We start from the raw sequence: 19,223 nt of genomic DNA, 5'->3' as shown, positions 1-19,223 counted from the left end.
CAGGACCTGAATTAAAGCTCAGTGAAACCAGCACGATTTGTTTTTCTACCAGCATCAGCTTCCACATCTGTTATTCTGCAGAGGCAAGAGCTGTTTGTGATTGAAGTGATTGATGGCACCACTGAGTTTCCCAGTAACAAGGTGATGGGAACCGCTCTGAAGAGCAGGTGTTACCTGCAGGCCAACGCTGCCGGGAATGCCTGGAGGGCCGGGAGGGCCAGGGTTACCCTGGGAGAGGAAAACAGAGGCAAAAATTAATTAGACAAGAGGTGAGACAGCATGAGTTGCCAACCCAAAGCCAATGACCTTCCCATCTTATTTCTCCTCCCACCCAGATTTCCACTTCAGAATTTGCTTCTGTGTTACAGGCAATTTCTTCTACATGCAGGAACACTTGAACAGTGAGGAATTTACCCAAGTGATTAATGCAGGACCTTCCTCTGAGCTGACATCCCTGCATGTCAAACAGCAGGTCTTAACTTATCAAACTGATCTAAACATGATTATTGGGAAGATGAATTTTTTTGAAGTATGGGCAGACGTTCATACACGCAGAGCAATGGCAGCCAGTGCACTTCAGTCATAGGAACTTCTCCTTGTTCAGCCAATTGCCGATTTTCCCCCATCTTCTTGAAAAAATCATTTGTTACGGTGCTTTTAAAGAGAAAAATCTTCCTTCACCCCCTTTAGATCTAAGTTTACCTTCTCTCCTTCTTTTCCTATTTCGCCAGGTTCTCCTTTGTGACCAGTGTGTCCCTGGAAAGATGAACTCAAATTATTCACATTCCAGTACAGTCTTGTTTCAAAATATAAATTTTGTGAGATAGCTGTAAGACCTAAACCCACACAAAAAATGACTTACTGGGAAAATCATCTACACATGTGCTGTAGATACATGAATAGAGGTCACTTCTGGGGTTAGTTCACTGTACACCATTCCTGGGTTTGGTATCATTGTGTCAGAATTGATCTAGTTTTAGGAAATGCTCAGATTTGGTGTTCCAGGGTGACTCGCTGTGAGACTGGGCTACAGTCTCTAGACGCAACTCCCAATTACTAATCAGGGACCACAACTCAGTTCCCATCACTTCTGAAAATAGGGCCAAGACCCTTCTGAAAGCCCCATTCCGCAACTTTAATCCCCCTTTTTGCTGAAGTCACCTTTAATTTCTGCATCATCAAGCTTGCAAAGAAATCCATGTCCCAATTAAATCTTTTACATAAACTCAGATTCAATTTGCTTCTTGGCTCCCTTCCTATTATTGTGGGAGAGACCCAGCCTAATTTCAGCCATGGCAGATATTATTCCTCACCACGCAAAAAGGCCTGCATCATTTGCATTGTAATTGGAGACTTTCACAGGCTTTTCCATTTCATAAGCTATGAATTTTGAATAGTTCTACGCTAAACATTATGTGTTTCAAATGATATTTATAACTCAGCTCAGAGACCAAACAGACCTGCAAAAGGTCAGTTCATAAGGAATTAAGAGCATTTCCCAGGAGATGTTCCACCAATTGCCAATTTCTGCTAAAAAAACTTGAGTAATTTATTACTTCAGCTCACTGCTGGAATGTAACCTACTGCACAAAACTCATGTGAATCATAGAAGGGATAGAGAAGGGGATGTTTAACCACTGAGTGAGGTTTCCTGAGGGTTGCAACCTAACATTTATGTACCAGGATAAAACAACATCAAGAGAAAGCTACCTGGTACTACACCGGGTATAAAATGACAATTAAATTGTATTTAATCAAGTAAGTTGTGTCTAGCTGCAGTAAGATGTGTACCCCTGTGTTTACAGAGTCTGTGAGCACAATTTAAGAACTGGTGACATTTTTGCAGCTGCCCTCTCTGCTGGTCTCTGCTCGCTCCTGTTCACCTCACAAGGTTTGCACGGTGTTTTAATCTTTGTGCTCGTCCCACGCAAAAGGTTAAATTCCATTTGTAGGAATGAATGGCCATAGTCAAAAATCAGTAACTTCTTCCGTCCAGCAAAGTTTGCAATCCTGCAAGCAAGGGAGCAGCAAAGCAACAGCAGTTACTTGAGGGATGCAAAGCCACTTGCTGAAGGGAAAGTGCTCACACACTTTGCAGGACTGAGTTTGGCTATTCTGCGAGTGGGGGAACAGCAAGCTAAGAGGGCAGGATCAGGCCCTTCATCCTCCCCTTGTCTCATATTTGGCTGCTTTACAGGTTTTCTGTTTCAACGCCATAAACCCAGGAAAATACATGGCTGGTTTGGAGAGGTGCGGAGCCTACAGGAGATGTTTACTGTATATAAACCAGTTTAATCCCAGGGGTTCATAGTGGTATTTGATTTGGGAGACAGACTTTTGTACCTCCAGGTGGTATTTTCCTTACCTTGAAGCCTGGCATTCCCGGGGGACCTGGGGGACCCGGTGGGCACAGCGCTGGGCACTGCAGGATCAGAAACACTGGGGTTTATCAGGTACACACAGCACAGCCAGGGAAGACGGTTTCTAAACCATCTTCCCAGTCTAACCCCAGTAACCCACAAAATAACGATTTATGAATGATCTGCTTCACTTGGAGCATTGACTGGGAGAAATTCTGAAGGCTGAGAGTTGTCCACCGTGCAAAATGCCAAAGAATCACAGGTCCCCAGTGAAGCAGGGTCAGTATCTTGTAAATCATTAAGAACATATTTAATCCTATGCATTAATTGACCCCTACTGATTTCCTTTAGACAACTCACCTATCTGAAACACAGACAAACATTAAGGTTTATTGGAAGGGGACTTATAAAACATTAACCCAAATACCTATTAAGCTGGTATCTGCAGATGTCTAGTGCTGGAAGAGCCCCTGGTGGGAACTCTAGTTTGACTGTGAACAAATCAGAACTTGCACAGAAATTTAATGGAGGCTGAAAGTGTCATCCTTTAAAAATTTCATAATCAGAGAATGCAATTTTCTTCTGCAGCTTTTCCTTCATTTGTCTGTTTTTTTCTTTTAATAAAACTTCAGGCAAACCTCTCTAGCAGAAAAGTAATTTTCTAGTATATTCCACAGGGTAACTTAAATTAAACTTGCAAAAATAGTATCATTTTCTATTAACTTCCACATGACTTGCCATAAGGCAGTCTAAATTGACTCTGAGCTTTTTTAGGGCACACCAATTAGAAAAGCAAAGATGCTGTCACAACAACAGCTGCGAAATCTGGAAATGTCACTTCCATCCTTCATGGACTTAACATTCCTTTTATTCCCTTGAAAGAAAGGAATCAGGACTTTCTCAGAAGGAACTTTAAACAAAGCATATGCCCATAAGAACCTGGTGCCACCATCCATGGAGATAAACAGTGCAACACTCATGACCTTTTGTTTTGCAAAACAGGATTGGAAACAGATGCATGAAAAGCTGTTGTCATTTACCAAATGCTAAAGCTGTTTTGCAAATGAAAAATGTAGGCAAAACCGGCATTTTGGAAACCCAACTAGAAAGTAAAGATCAAGGCAAAACCTCAGCACTTGCATTCCTATCCCCTTCAAAGAACATTTTGGTCTTGTAAATACACATACACTTCTGCGTTCTGCAATACGGCAGCTTAAACGTGTGTCTGCAGGTCTGAATGATGCATGTTAAATGCTCTGACCCAAGTATGCCAATGAAAAGTGACATCAAGGATTAAACAGAAAATATTTTCATACTACATAAAGCAAAACCTACCTGAAGGTCCCCACCACCATCAGGAAGCGCACCTGGAAGACCCTGTAATTCATGAAATGTGGTCTTTAAAATACATCAAGACAAACAGCAGGAGTAAATATGCGCTTTACAGACCCAGCTCAGTTAGACCAGCATGAGGCAGACACCCAACCCCGCACTGTAAAATGCAGCCCCTGAACCCAAAGCATCGTGAAGAGTATCCTTCAAACAGATATGTCAGGGGTGTAATTATCTTCTGGAGATGCACAGATGAGCTCAGGAATGATCCTTGAGCCTTAGGTGATGACAGCAGCAGTGTGAGAAGAGCAACTGTGCCTGATTCTCCTTTGGGCCAGGGAATTCCTTGGGGAACACCTCCCTGTCCCTCCAGAGATGGCGCAGCAAACCCAAAACAGACACTTGTTGGTCCTACAAGAACATTTCACAATCCAAGCAACTATATCAACCTCGAGACAACAGAAAACCCACCCTGTGAACTGTCTATGCCACAAAGTGTAGTTCCTCCACTCACATAGCATGGGCAATTAACAGGAGATAATAAACACTAGAAGTGCAGCCAGTGCAAAGTCACTGCTGTCCTTGGGGCACAGTGTTTATGGGCTGCTGAAATGTAGCCCAGAAAGGGAACAATCAAAGTAATAGTAGCAAATAAAATGTGCACATTCTGGCAGCAAGATGAAAATTCTGAACTCCTCATGGGAATTTTCTCACATCTATTTGCAAGTGTCAACTTACGGGAGGTCCAGGTGGTCCAGGAGGCCCTGGGAATCCTGGCAGACCAAAAGGCCCCTAAAAAGAGCGAAAAATAGTAAGAATTCACCATCTTAATAATGTAAATGAAAATGAAAAGGGAGAGGACAGGTGGCTACCAAATACCACTGCATAATTTTAAGTGTGGGGTAAGATATCTTTAATGGGACTAAACCACATCTTTGCCTTCTATGACTGCAAAGAGAGGAGCAGATTCATATCAAAGTACAGGGATTGGGACAGAACATATCCCTCCACCTACACCCCTGCTTCCAACAGCTCTGTCCCTTTCTGAGGGAGCTGTGGGCACCCAAAGATGATGGAATGCTTCTGCAGAATGGGCTTCCTCAGACCAGACCCATTCTGTGCAGCACCTTCTTTTGAGGATGTTGGAAGTAGACTCCAGCTGGTAACTCATCTCTGTTCTCTTGACATTGGCCGCTCCTTTGTCCTTACTCATAGTTGGTAAAGGAAGAGGTGGTTGCAAACAGCTGCACGTTTGGCATTTCACTGGTTGACTGGGATGACCCTACACAACCTGATACAAGAAACAGCCTGTGGGCATTTGTAGAGTTCATAGTGTCTTGTGCATCAGGCATCCAGAATGGGGTAAGAGACCAGAAATGAACCTTGTTCTTCTGTGTTTGTGGCATGTTCAGTAAATGAGAATCAAACAGTGGTAGAAACTCACAGGAGGACCCCGAAATCCATTTCCACCTGGGAGCCCACTGGGTCCTGGAGGCCCCTGTTGAACAGAGAGAAGATGCTTTACACCCATGGTGACCTTGCAGAGCTGCCAAAGCCCAGGGGCAAACAAACCGCCTGGCTGTCCTCGGTTGTCTGACACCCCAAGAGCCCAGTCCTGCACCCAGACAGTCAGTTTACCATCACGCATCTTTCTTTTTGCTCCATCTTTCCATGGAGCACACTCTTGTCATCATGGCCTGTTAGAACCATAGCAATATTTTGGTTGGAAAAGACCTTTAAGATCATCGAGTCCAACCATTAAAGAGTATCGAACAAAACTAATATAAGAATGTAAATCTCTATTTTGAAAAAGAGCTTCATTACTTACTGGAGGTCCTGGTAGTCCTTTGCCCTGGAAACAACATTTAAAACAGTAAAGGATCACTTAGAAACTGAACATCCAGGAAGAAAAGCAAACCTCAGAATGCTTAATATTTTTTTCCTTTGAAGTTTCCTTAGCACTCCCCTGTCCTCAATTATTGTAATTTGCAATCAGAGCAGAGCTGGAGTCTCAATGAATTATTTTGTTGCCTCTAATAATTTGTATTCCCTTCGCATTGCTATTACCTATGAGATATCTCTAAGTAAAGTCACATAAGGTGATGTGATAGCAGGACACAGACATTTATGAAGATAACATTCCAGTTAATTTACCTTTTTTTCCCCTTTAATTTTTTATTAGACATTATCTAATATTTAATAATTTTGATAGTATTTGATATGCTAGTCTGGCTTGCTTTTAGCACCTTAGAGACTAAGAACAGGGCCTGTGATACCAACACAGGTCACACATACATATTTAAAGACTTCAAACAGTATTTTCACTCATTCAGGCTTTGATCCCTTTTGTTTGGGATACAAGGCTTCCCATCTCTTGGTGATGGTTTTGGCATATTACACCCCATCTTTACTTGTGCAGTTCCAGGAGTTACTTACAGCTGGTCCAGGTGGCCCGGCAGGTCCTAACGCACCCTACGGGGATAAACCAGAGTGACAATTAACAGAGATAAACCAGAAACTCCTGTATGGGTTGAAACCAGTGTCTGGTGTCATTGACACCAATGTTGGTTTGAAAACTCCAGCGGTGTCTTAAAGTAACAGTTGGAGATGGTCAGCTGAATTCACAAATATAAGGATAGAAATTGATGGATAATGACTGTCATTCCTGGCTAATTACTTGACTGAAGAACAATTTAGGGCAGGAGGGATGGATGTTCAGAACTGGCCACAGCAACTTTCTTCACCATTTGCTGGGTGACTAAAACATGAGCTGTGCCTAAAAGACTAAAGGGACACATCTGCAAGTCACAGCTGCCTCAGATTAGTCTTCACAAATATCTAAAGGTTCATAAACTGAATTTAATCTATTTGAAATATTCTGATTCATAATACTTTCATGATGTAGATCCAATGACTAAATTGTGTGAAACTGTTTAAGATTTGGGCTTGTTCTAGTTAGTTAATTTTATTATTTCATAGGTTCATTCATAAGCAAAGCAAAGATTTAGCAGTAATTCTGAAACAGAATGTAAATGGAAATATAAAAATAAACAACAACAACAAAAATTGTGCCACAGACAGTTCTTTGCTTGCATTTGTATTGTTCTTGGCTGATATTTCTCTCTGATAAAGGCAGAACTTAAAATAGTGAGAGAGAAGGTGACAGACTTCAGCCCAGAACAAACCACATTGTTATTTATGGACTGCGTTAAACTAGCACCAGCAAAATTCTCATCTCCTTGCACAGGGGATGAAGAGCGACTACAGCACGAGGCTTCCTCAGCCTCTTGCCAGCCAGATTGCCCAGACCTGTTTTCCAAGTGTTCTCAAAATCCTGCACAGAAACATCTCAAGAACAATGTCCTGAGCTGGGATTAAATGGTATCCACCCCTAGGATCAGGAGAACAAGGCAGATGGGCAGAGCTGGAAAATATCCCAAAATACTGCTGCTTATTGGGATCCCATGGACAACTCCAGCCCTTTCCTACTGTTCTTCGTACCAAATCAAATTAGAAATATTTTCCCTTGTTAAGCTGAAAGAGAAAGATACTGAGGACCCGAGGCCTCATTAAGAGCAGGCTTGTGAGAAAAGGACTGTAATCCAATAAAAATCAACTCAGTTGCAGATGTCAGCTCATTCATTTCTCTTGCTGCGGGTTACTCTGCATTTCCTCCAGTCACTTTTATCTTTAGGCTGAAGTCCTTACAACTACTGATGGCTGTAAGGGACAAGCTGGGATCCAGCACCTGCTGACTTAGCCCCATCCTGCCCCACTGCTCCCCATTGTGTACCCACTTTCTGCTTTGGCCAAGATGCCAGAAGCTCGGCACAGCACACGAAGTGCCAAGTATCGGCACTTTACGCTCCTTAATTTTGATATCTTTGAGGGTGTAAGGTGGAGCATGAAGCAGGGAATGTTCCTGGTACAGTAAAAGATCATTGAGTCCCTGAGCAAGCTGATGTGGCTCCGTTATGTTCAAAGGAAAGACTCTGATTTACACCTCAATTTTAATCACATTGTCTGACTCATTCTCCTGGTAACAATGTTCTTTCTCTTTTGATTAGAAAACAATCTCACCATAATTTTTCACTTTAAAGTAATGTACTTTATGAATACACAATCAGGGAGCACAGGAAATGCTTGATTAACATGACATTCATGAATAAATATTAATAATTCTGTTTTCCTCATTGCTTACAGTGTAAAGCACCAAACTTCAAAATGGCCTTTAAAAGCTTTCCAATGAAGGATTCCAGTATCTAGCACTGAGGTCAGAACCCACCTCATCCCTGGCTAAAAAGAAAGGATTTTTTCATTGGAAAAACAAGTAGGCTTGATCTAATCAGTCTGTAAGCAGAAGCATGAGAAAAGCTAATGTATGCTGGTGGCAACAGGAGTATTTAAGATAAACCTGTCCCTGGCCAGAGATAAATCACTGCTGGACTGATGCCGTGTGGGATATAGAGGAATGGAAACGTTTAGCACTAACATATTACTAAAAACCAGGTTCCATGAACCCACTTCCATATGCTAAACACCTTTGTTCTCAGACACTCCAGCTCAGACAAAACATGGTTATTCAGAAGAAGTCACAGTGTTAAACATGAATTCAATCCCACACCTGCATATTTCAGTGATTCCTGGGAGACTGAAATATGTTCTTCAAATCAGGGAGAAGAAAGCAAGCTGGGATAATAATGCTGTCCTTCTAGAGTGCTAAAGCTTTTAGAGGTTTATTTCCTTTTTCCAGGCTTTTATTAGACCAATTAAAACAATTTTCCAGATGGACCACTGACCTTGAAAAGGTCCCGTAAGTGACAACAGGTCCCAAGTTTGCCCCATGCTGACAGATTGAGTTGCAAGACATGGGAAAGCATGTCAAATCAGAACACATAGTGATGGTAACTGGGTTTGTGTGTTTCTGCTAAACAGCTCAAAAGGAAATTCTTGTGCCCAGAAATTATCTGCTCAATTGCCCTGCAAACTAGGAGCTTGTGTGCTAAAGCAGGCATGGGCAAATACTACTGCCAAACATAAAACAGGGGCACAAAACTGTTCCCAGTCTCACGCCCTGCCAAATGAAAACCCATCTGGGGCTTCATTTCAAGGGTCCAAGTATTCTGCAAGTGTTTATGAATAAATAAACCATCATAATCAACACTTGAATGTCACCAATTTACAAAGGAATGAGAAATCATCAATACAATCGCTGACAATGTTCATTTAAAGGGATTTAAGATCTAATGTGGTACTCACACGGTCTCCTGGAGGCCCATTTGGGCCAGGTGGGCCATCGGTTCCTGTTAAACCCTGGGAAAAAATAAAAAAGTGTGAAAACAGAGAAATACAGCAATAAGAGCTATAGGAAGTCCCTGTCACTGTCACCAACACAAATCACCTGCATGCCAAGCTCTCAGGAAAGCCTAACTATTTTCTTTCTCTCTGTAATGCATCACAAAGGAGCAGAAGCAAATTATTCATACTGTTCCCTGTGCATTGTAAGCATGGATTAATGCCCCCAAGTAGTCTTGTTACTGGTGTTTATTGAGTTGCAGTGTAGCTGTAGAAACTGCCTGAATGCAGAAGAAAATATGCTGGTTAAAACCTTACCCAGACTCAGATACCAGGGCATTAAGTGGGGAAAACTTGACCAGAGCTCAGCCAGTAAATGCAACTGGATTTTTGAACTGAGGCTCAATGGGTTTGCTCTAGAAATGTCAAACGATGCTTGTGTTTCTGCAGCCTTGCCCAGTGCAACTCTGAAAAACTGCAATGTTTCATTGCCAGCATGCCATCCCATGCGTCTCAAAACTGTCCTCATATTCCTTAATTCAATCAAGAGATGCTTTCGACTCTTAAAATTTCTCCTAATATGCAAGACAGAGCCAGGACCCACTTTGCTTCTCCAGCAGACACAGAGCAAGTTGATGACACACTTCAGCAAAACACCCGTCCCTATGTGAAATATTGAAAAGATCTAAGACGAGATGACAAAATACTCACATCCACTCCAGGAAGGCCAGGCAATCCAGCTTCACCAGCTGCTCCAGGCTTCCCTGGTGCACCTTTTGGCCCCTAAATCAGATAAACATGCAATTCTTTTAACATGAGAAGCGTGGCACGTGTTGATACAGGCTACAAGACTGAAATCCATTTGTTGGTGCGTTAATCTTACACCGTGCAACATGAATTCCTACAGAGAGATGAATCTTGCCATGAATCCACATCCAAATCTTAAATTCATTTCAGTGCTTTGGCTCAGTTCCACATAGAGTTACCCATAAGCTGTTCCTAGTGAAGGGGTAGAGAAGGGTAAAAAGTGGCAGAAAGGGGTGGGGTAAATGGCCCAAACCAAATTGCTGTGCCACCTGGTACAATTTTGAGCAGTTGGCAGACCGAGGAGCTGACGCAGACTCAGACCAATGCCAAAAATAACCACACATATGTGGCTTGGTGCCAATTTTGTCACACTGCTGATGGGTGAGCTTTATTTCATGCTTATCCTCTGCTAGCAATGAAGCAGGAGAATGTGCTTGTCTCCAGGACCAGTGCTGAGCATCTCCGCTCCTGTGTACCCCCTGTGGAAATCCTGCTCCAGATCAAGAGGGAAGTCTTAGCTTTGCACTGTGTCCCTCTCAAAATGATGAGCAAGTCAATGTCAACCAGAAAATACTTACTGGTGGGCCTGGCAAACCAGAAGGGCCTGGCTCTCCCTAAATGAAAGAGAAAAAACATCCGTGTTAGTGCTGAACCTCCTTCTGTTGACTTTTTGCAACAACGATGTTCCCAGCTGTCACAGTTCTCACGTGTCCCTTGGTGCCCACTCCAAGATCTACCACGCTCGGTCTTATGAAGCTGATGCTCTAGGTCCTGCTAACCCCCAAAAGGGATAGCCCTTGCCACATCCACAAAGCTTATTTGGTGAAAACCCACATCCTCAGCCTCCCAGAGACAACCAGCCCTTCTGAACAGCGCCCAGCACCTCCAACTTTTTCCAGATATACTTAGAAATTATTTGTGCTTGGGCTTGTCTGCAAGTGGGGCAGAGAGGAAGCTGAGTGGCTATTCAGGCTTTCAAACATCTTCCTGATGAAGCAGAGGATAAAACAATAATCTCCAGGTATCCAGGACACAGTGGGAAACTGTGGTACTACCAGGCGCTGACGACTATCAGAAAGTGAAGAATGAACACACTGTCAACAGTGATTTTCTTCATACGACTAAACTTTGACAGGAAAAAGCAAATGAACAAAGCCCCCAACTGATTTGCACCTAATCCAATTGCACAATCTGGATTAAACCCGATTTTTATAAAATATTTCAAAAGCTCTCATTTTTTCTGTCCTAATGGAAAGCAACTTCTAAGAACAGCATTAAAGGTGTTTGGGAGATGTTATTTTAAGTCTTTGAATCATTCCTTCTACCTCAGCCAGCTGTAACATCATTCAGGAGCTCACATGGACCCCAGACAACAAGATAAATGTGTTTTATTGTTAGACCCTGAAAAAGGAAATAATTTGTGAATAGCAAGAGCCTGGTTTCTCATCTCATCCTGCAGAAAATCACTTTGTGTGATCCAGATGTCTGGATGGTACCTTCCCCTTCTGGCTTTAGGACAAGTGCACTAAATATTGTGAGAGACTCGGATGTTGCGGGTGAGCAAAGGGGAAGGGGCATGTTGATACCCTGGAAGAAGAAAACCTATAAGGAAAACAGGTGGTTATTAAGCATAAGGCTAGAAATAACACCATTCCTACCACAGGTCTGATAATTAGGAGTTATAAGGCAGTAAGCCATTTATAGCACATTTCTGTATTTACTGTGTCGACAACTGTGAAGCCTTGGGCAAATCTCCCCAGCCTTGATTTGCTCAGGTGAGGATTATCTACTGCACTGGTGACCAAGCAATGCACAGACCAGAGGCTCACGGAACAGAGATGTCTTTATGCTCTGCCTTGCTAAAGCAACTCCTTTGCCTACAGATTTTCCATAAATAGTTATCATTATCATAGGTGGGGAAGGTCCCCCTGCCAAGGAAATGAAAGGAGCAGTTCTTTTGCAATGAAGGGTTGGAAAAGGCACCTAGAAATGGCAGTAGAGCTGGTTTGCTCCCTCCCTCCGTCATTCAAGATCACCAGCCCCTTGCATTTTTCCTTACCTGTGCAATGGCAAACCACACAGCAAAGCCACAACGAACCACGCAGCAAAGCCACGGCATCAGCAAAAGGCCGTTTGGGACCATCTTAAACCCTGATCCTGCCACTGTGGACCCCTGTGGGACTCTGCAGGAGCACCAGAACTTCAGCCAGCTGAATCAAAAGCCTAATCAGTGTTTATACCCCTGACGCCAGATCACTGGGAATTAGAGGTAAAGGCTGTCAGCAAAAGGAAATGCTCTCCTGGTGCCTCATGAGAGGGACGTTCACTCTTAGCAAGTCAAGCCAGGAGATGGAGAGTTGGGGAAAAAGGAAAAAAAAAAGCTTGATCTGTGAAAAGTGACAATTGCTTATTAGCAATTTGGAGAATTACATCCCCAGAAATAATTCACAGGGACTTCTTGCTAATTCTTTCGATCATAACATGCTGTTTCTATTCTTGGGAGGGAGAGATTTTGCTTGTTACGGAGATGAAACGTGAAGCATGTTAAAGGCTATAATTATATAAGATTTCAGAGGGACTTAATGCTGCAGTTCCCACTGAAAGGCAGGAATGAAAGCAGCAGCTTCTAGAAATTGTGCTTATGGGGTTCATCCAAGGCTTGTTGGGAGATATCTTGAATAATGCAGCTGTATGTTATGCACCACTCAGTGCTAGCAGCAAGGCCTCGGCGGCACACATCCAGCTCAAAGACTGTCCAGAGACTCTTCCCATATAGCCTTTATCCAAAGCCATCTGTGAAGGTGACCCAGCCTGCGTGGCTTCCAGAGTTCAGGAAACTTGCACAGATACAGCCCAGAAAAGTTCTGATTGTGTTTAAAAGAAAAAAAAAGTCACATCATTGAAGAAAATAAATAATGGTTTCATTCTTTGCAGTGGGAGAATTGCTGCTGCCACTCAGGCTCCACATGATTGTCTCCATGGAGTGCTATGAAAATACAGAGTAGTGCTGGATTTTATATGCCATAATTTTTTGTGCTGCTTCTCCTGCACAGGTCCTTAAAGGATTCAGTGTCCTGTAGAATATTAACCGTCCTGGAGCCTGTCCCAGAACCACCGAACCATCTCCCATGAACAGGGTACCTGACAACCTATATCCATAGGGGGATGTAGATCAAATCTGTTCAAATGACTGTTCCTGTGTAGCCAAAACTCCAGGCTCAAGCTGAGACTGCAAGACTTAGCACCTTAAATACTTAACTCAGCTGTTTGATTTATTAGAACTAAGTTGCTCATATTAATTAGATGTTATTTGGTCATGTCCCACGGGGACCCTTCTGCATCTTTGAGCAGCAGATAACAGGGTGCAGGTTCACGTGACCAGCATCTCCCCAGGCTCCTGTTTCCAAGAGCCATCAGAAGCGATGCTGGTGCTGTTCCAGAATTAAGGTGTAAAACATCCTGTAGAAAGCAGGAACTGAACGACACAATTACAGGGATTTGTTTCTTTCTGACTGCCTAACTGCAGAAGCTTGTTATGACTTGAAGTTTGAAGGGTTTCATCCCTCCCAAATTCTTCTTTTTCACTCCGTACAAATGTACTGCTGCAGAGACTCCACCAGCAAACTGCTGTGAATGTATGTTCTTCACCCTTTTCAAAGGTGTCCCCTTAAGATTTTTATCATGAAAAATAGCAGAGAGAAACTGCTCAAACCAGCTCTGAACTTTTCACATTGCAAAACCAGAGAGAGATTTTCAGTTAAACAGTCTCCATCAGTCAAGAGGACGCGTTAGAGGGACAAATCAATGAGGTTCTCTCTTCAGCTCCCACAGCCACTGGGAAAGCTCACCACTGCAGACAAAAAAGCTCCTTGTTCACCATATATCAGGGAACTCGTATATCTTTTTTTAACCTTCTCATCCCAAAGAAAATGACCTTCATGGAATGAATAGGTTTTTTCAAGGTTGCTTAAAGGTGCAATTCCAATAAACTTACTTCAGACAAGCCTAAAAAAAACCCCTGCCCTATTCCAAAAGCAGCTTAGAGAGACAAGTGCTACTCAAACTGAATGTCCAAGCAGGAATCCCGCCTTCTGCATTTGATGTGGTCTTGTTGAAGGTCCATCTGATGCTCTTTTAACTACAGGACACAATTCAGTCCTTATCCAACAGATGCACAGAAGCAAAATTGTACATTTTTATGGAAACATAAATCCCATAAATCCTGTGGTATAGTCTTCTGCCTCTACAGGAGGCGTACGTATAAAGAACTGCCTACTGAAATAAAGGGTGCCCACTTCGTTTGCCTTTTGTGCCACTAAAGGCGACTCTAATCTGGCAACACACAAGCCACATTCTGACCTCTCACATACCAATTTAAGTTAGGGACAGCCATACTAACAATGTTGAAATAAAACCAACATAAAAGCAGTGTCCAGTGCTGTATATTTGAGTTTCTTGGGGCCTCTCTAGAAAGGTGGATACCCTGAATTACAGAATCCAATGACTCCAGCATGCATCACACTCATACACTCAACGTTACAGATTATGTCCTTCCTCTGTAGACATCAAAAGAGAAACATGCGGCTTTACAGGCAGGGTCATGAATCCCTGTCACACACCAGCTTTATCCTAAACGCTCTCTCGAGACAGGGTATTAGTGCTGCGAAGAACCTGAAGCCACTCAGCACCTCCGCTCGCTGCTCTGACTCTTGCAGAGTGTCCTGCGGGTGGGCTGGTTCTCCAGGTCCATCTCTGAAGGACATCAGCCAAGGGCTGGGGCCCTGGAGAAGCAGAGCAGCTCCTCTGCTCGGCCAGCTCTGCCCCAGCTCCACCCTCGCCCTCCCTCAGCCATCCCCACTCACATCTATGCCGTCCTTGCCAGATGGTCCAGGCGGTCCTCGTGGTCCAGGAGGGCCTTGTGGTCCTATTCTCTGAAAGCGTTGGGGGAAAGAGAGAGAGAAGAGTTTATTTTTTCATCCAAAGAAACATATGGGCTAAATCAGAAAACAAGGGCCAAGATGTACTGTATAACCCTAAATCTGTACTAAGCTTCCATCCCTCACCCATCCTGGGTGGACTCAGAGGAGCTCAGGACCAGCACAAGGCTCTTTGGAAAACCCTGTTGAACGAGCACATCCTCAGGGCTCCCAGCTGAACTGGTGGCTCATGCTGGGAATCGGAGCTGGTCACTGGGCAGCAAGTGGGTCTAATTGTATAGGGAACACTTCTCACTGCCTATAGGCATGTTTCATTTTGGGCAGAGGAAGGAATGCAAAGCCCATGGGAAATAGATGCTAAGTGCATTAAAATAAATTTATAGTCCAAATATAATAGGGTGATGGACGAGTCAGTTGGACACTGCTGAAGACAGAAGAAGAAAGGGAAAATTTCCTCTCTGAGCAGGATGTCATTTTAAAGCCTAGGATTTTGGAGGTCTAAGGTGGGGGAAGGAAAGAAAGGTCCAATAAATGACTTCTGTATGGAGAGGGCTCCAGAGAGCAACTTACTGTAGCTTCAGCAAACAAAGATTTCATTGTAGAAGCAGCTCTGCTCACAGACTGCAAAAATTCCTCACTAACACAATGAAAAACCTCACTGAGGAGCTACTTCCCCAGGAAATAATATTATGACCGTATAGGTAAGATTAATGTAACTTCATGTCTGAAAGTGAGCAAGGCTCAAATATGCCATTTCATAAACATAAAATTAAAAAATTAATTGAGGAAAGGAATAAAAAATTCTGATTCAGAGGAAGACCCAGATCAGTCTCATAAGCAACTTATTACTTCACTGAAAAAGAAAACTGTTTCTCTTATACCAACAGGTCTCCTCTTTCCCAAGGCTTTATCTCTGGTAACTGCAGCCCTGGATGGGAAGACAATACTTCTACGGAAAGTTTAAAGCAGCAGTTTCTACATACGAGGATACACTCTACAAGCCTCCCTGTGCATGTACAAACCCTTAAGTGTTTGCTGGACACTCTCCATATAACAGCACAAGCAACGCACACATTTTTTAGCAAAGTTTAGACTCTAATAACATGCCTATTACCACATTTCATCCTGCAGGTATAACATATACAGGTCGCCATATCTTTTTCACTTACGTCTTTTTTTCTTGAGTTTAAGACATAAATGAGGCTTCTTACCTGAGCTGATGCCGTGGCCAAGAGCTGGCACAGGAAGAGAAGCCCAAGAGCGGAGAATCCAGCCATGGTGCCCAGGCTCTGCCTCTCGTTCCTCCTGGGCAGCTGAACCGTTTCTGCTCCGGGGTCCAGCAGATCCCTCCTCCTCAGTCTCAGCTTACAGAGTCCTGGTCTCCAGATAAACCTGCAGCTCCAGCCGGAGGGGCAGAGCCCAGGAGCACAGGCTGAAGGGGCTGAGCTGGGAGGAGGATTGGGAAGGGGGTGGGAGTAGCAGCCCCTTAGGCTGAGGCTCATGTTTAAGCCCCGCTGGGCAGTCCCAGCCTTGAGCAAACACGGCTAGGGCCCAAGACTGGGCTGGACTTGCAGACATGCTGCAGCTGGAGATATAAAGATGTTCCTTAGGTCTCACCCAGGGCATTTCTCAAAGCCCATCACCATCTCGGTGCTGGACAGATAAAAAGCAACACAGAGCGAGAGTTATTCAGTGCCTGAGGCTACCTAACTGAAACTAGAGAAATTAATATACCTATAATGAGTGCAAGGCACACAACAGAGAAACGCACTTACTGCTTTGCTAGATGGTTTATTAGCTCTGGAGGTGTATTCACATCTGTAATTTATTTTTCAGGAAGATCTAAAGAAATGCCAACTGATTTCTTGAGAAAGTGATGAATGCTGACCAGAGAACAGATCATCACAGACAGATGCAAGGAAGAAAAAAGGAGAAACATTCTCAGAGCCGCTAAAAGAATATGGAAGAACTGCCTTTGAAATATCGGCAAGGAAGGAACAGGACGACAGCTCCCAGCTAGGTGATTCCAAACAGCAATATGTTAACAAAGAGGCAGCTCCTGCAAATTGCTTCATGCTTCCCTTTATGGATTAAAGATAATTTCCTCCAAAGCAGGGCTTGGTGAGGAACAGTGGAGAGGTTCATCAGAACTGAAATGACAGAGCTCATCTGGTTAGCAAGAGGAGAGCAGAAGTAGAAAAAGCAAAGCTTAAAAAATTAAAAAAACCAAACAAACAAACAAAAAACCACCACAAAATGCCAGGTTTCAGTCTGGCATCCTTACAGTGGGAGGTTCATCTGAGCACACAGTGTGTGGCTGCCCAGGTCCCCAGCAGCCAACATTCCACCAACCCTGACAGGGATAAAGGGCTCAAAGATTCACTAAGTCCCTACAAGACTTTGTGGAACAGGCAGCTGGGGACAGAAAGGGAGTGTGTGTCTGTATGCATTTAGATGGCTTCAAAGTAAACTAAATGTTTTATTAGACACCACAAAAACCACAGCGGGGGAGCAGCAGGCGCATGAACTGCTTTGCACAGCGCTTGTACCTCCTCCCTTGCACCGATGCCAACGGGTGGCAAGAGAGACGGCAAAGCAGATCCAAATAGAGGCAGCAGAGCAGATCCAAATTCCTCGACCACATATTTCCCATGGCAATGCAGTGCTTGGAGAGCTGCTGCGAGCAGAATCTGCTTGTGACCAGTGATGGAAGAGCCCTGGGAGCATTCGCCTTCAAGCCCACCCACAGAAGAAGACAACAGGTCCTCCTGGTCCTCCTCTTCTTCCACATCCTCAGGCAGAGGGAGCACAGCTGAAGGGACTTAGAGAAATTACCACAAATACACCTCTGTGCTTGTGTCCTGAAGGAAAATGCCCTCTAGACTCAAGCCCCCATAGACAGGTTGGGCATCTGCGCTGCTGCCAGCAAACCCTGAGAGCTGCTCCTTGTCCTTGTTTGCTCTGCAGAGCATCACAACACACTTGATGGGTGGTGGCATGGAACCAAGACAGGGCATCTTGAATAATTTCAAAGGCCATCATTAAACAAGAAGCACGTGGGGAGGTGTCTTCTCCCCACAAACATTCAGCGGCCACATTGGACAGCGGTGGAAGAAGACTTGGTCACCATCTCCATGTGGAACAAGCAGCAGGTTTGGCTCATGGTGAGCCCAGCAGAGCTCAGCTTGGGAAGGCTGGGAAGCCCCATGGACCCGCTCCTTGGAGGTGCCCAAGCAACAGCAGATGGCTGCAGGGGGGTGGTGGTGATGGAGAAGATACATGGTCACATCCTGACCTCCAAGGTGAAAAAAACAGAAGTGGAAATGGGTATGTATTGAAGTCATGCTTTAATAAGTGACTCTGCAATACAGGTCTGAGTGCTGGAAAACATCCAGTGAACTCACTGCAAACACCTACAGCTCAGACTCTACACCTGATCGTGGTGGGGAACGGTTTGGTTTGAGCACTCCAGACCAAGACTCACAGCGAAATCCCATTAACACAAAAACAAACCACACATCACCATAACAAGATTTATGACCTATGCCCCAACTGAGCACATATTCACAATGAAAACTTCATTAAGAAAATTACTATGAATCTGTACAAAAGCCAAGATTAATGATTTCTTATGAATCTTTTATGAAAGAATTTTCAACTCAACATCTTCAAGTATTTATATCTGCCATTAAGCCTTTTGTCATTGGCTACTTAACCCCATTTGTTCATAAGAAAAAAAAAATATTTAAAAAACATTAAAGCCTTTTTTCCAGCACGTGTGTGACCATGAACATCAGATGTTAAGCTTGCAGACTTTTATTCCCACACACATGTATGTGGCATGCTGGATCAGTCTGGGAAGGCAAATCACTGATCAAATTCCTTGAAAGACGAAGTTTCAGAGCTGTAGCAGAGACAGGAACAACATTAACATTGCGGAGGCTACTGCATCTGCTCTCTGTCAAGGTGGCCAAGCCTCCAGCCATCTCCTACACAAAACAAACAGCACCTAAAAACCCCCAAAATAAAGCAAACAATCTGAGCAAACAGCAAATCCAGACCTTCTGGCTGTTGGAAACAGTTTCCTCCGCTTCATGAAATGGGTCCTCTGTTGTAAATCTCTACCAGTGAAAGTGCTAAATTGTTTAACGCTCCTTCAGACTTGGTTGAATACTGTGTAAGTCGGGCAGAATAGCTAACGGGGAGGTCAGGCAAATGGCTGGCAAGCTCTGAAAGTAAATTCTTGAGGGCTGTAAATAAATGAATCAGACAAGCATACCCCTTCCAATTAAAGTTTCAATTAACTGCCCCACAAAGCCCAGTGGTTTCCAGACATGTTGCACTCGAACATGCCCCCACTGCCTGACATGCTGATCGTTAATGGGAAAACAATCCTGCCCTAACTAGGAAGCATCTGACACATGTAAATAAATCCGACATCTGTAACTTCACGCAATGGGGCTGCAGAAAAGAGAGTCCTGTGGCAAATGCA

The 19,223-nt window shown here is 43.8% G+C and overlaps 1 protein-coding gene across 1 annotated transcript in view; it reads right to left on the bottom strand.

Annotated features, from left to right (window-relative positions):
• Positions 1–16,008, bottom strand: part of COL9A3 (collagen type IX alpha 3 chain) — a gene marked incomplete at both ends in the record, with an annotated part of 34,432 nt that extends 18,424 nt beyond the window's left edge. The window contains 13 exons of the mRNA XM_080354733.1: positions 175–228; positions 703–756; positions 2,366–2,422; positions 3,696–3,737; positions 4,431–4,484; positions 5,137–5,190; positions 5,521–5,544; positions 6,129–6,164; positions 8,952–9,005; positions 9,699–9,770; positions 10,373–10,408; positions 14,657–14,725; positions 15,943–16,008. Coding sequence (XP_080210859.1) covers positions 175–228; positions 703–756; positions 2,366–2,422; positions 3,696–3,737; positions 4,431–4,484; positions 5,137–5,190; positions 5,521–5,544; positions 6,129–6,164; positions 8,952–9,005; positions 9,699–9,770; positions 10,373–10,408; positions 14,657–14,725; positions 15,943–16,008 — 672 coding nt within the window. The remainder of the gene's footprint in view (positions 1–174; positions 229–702; positions 757–2,365; positions 2,423–3,695; positions 3,738–4,430; positions 4,485–5,136; positions 5,191–5,520; positions 5,545–6,128; positions 6,165–8,951; positions 9,006–9,698; positions 9,771–10,372; positions 10,409–14,656; positions 14,726–15,942) is intronic.
• Between the last annotated feature and the right edge of the window lie 3,215 nt (positions 16,009–19,223).

Source organism: Nesoenas mayeri, assembly GCF_963082525.1.
Source record: "Nesoenas mayeri genome assembly, chromosome: 16".
NCBI lineage: Eukaryota > Metazoa > Chordata > Aves > Columbiformes > Columbidae > Nesoenas > Nesoenas mayeri.
Note: the sequence above shows the minus strand (reverse complement) of the source record. Positions and strands in the feature narration are given on the sequence as shown.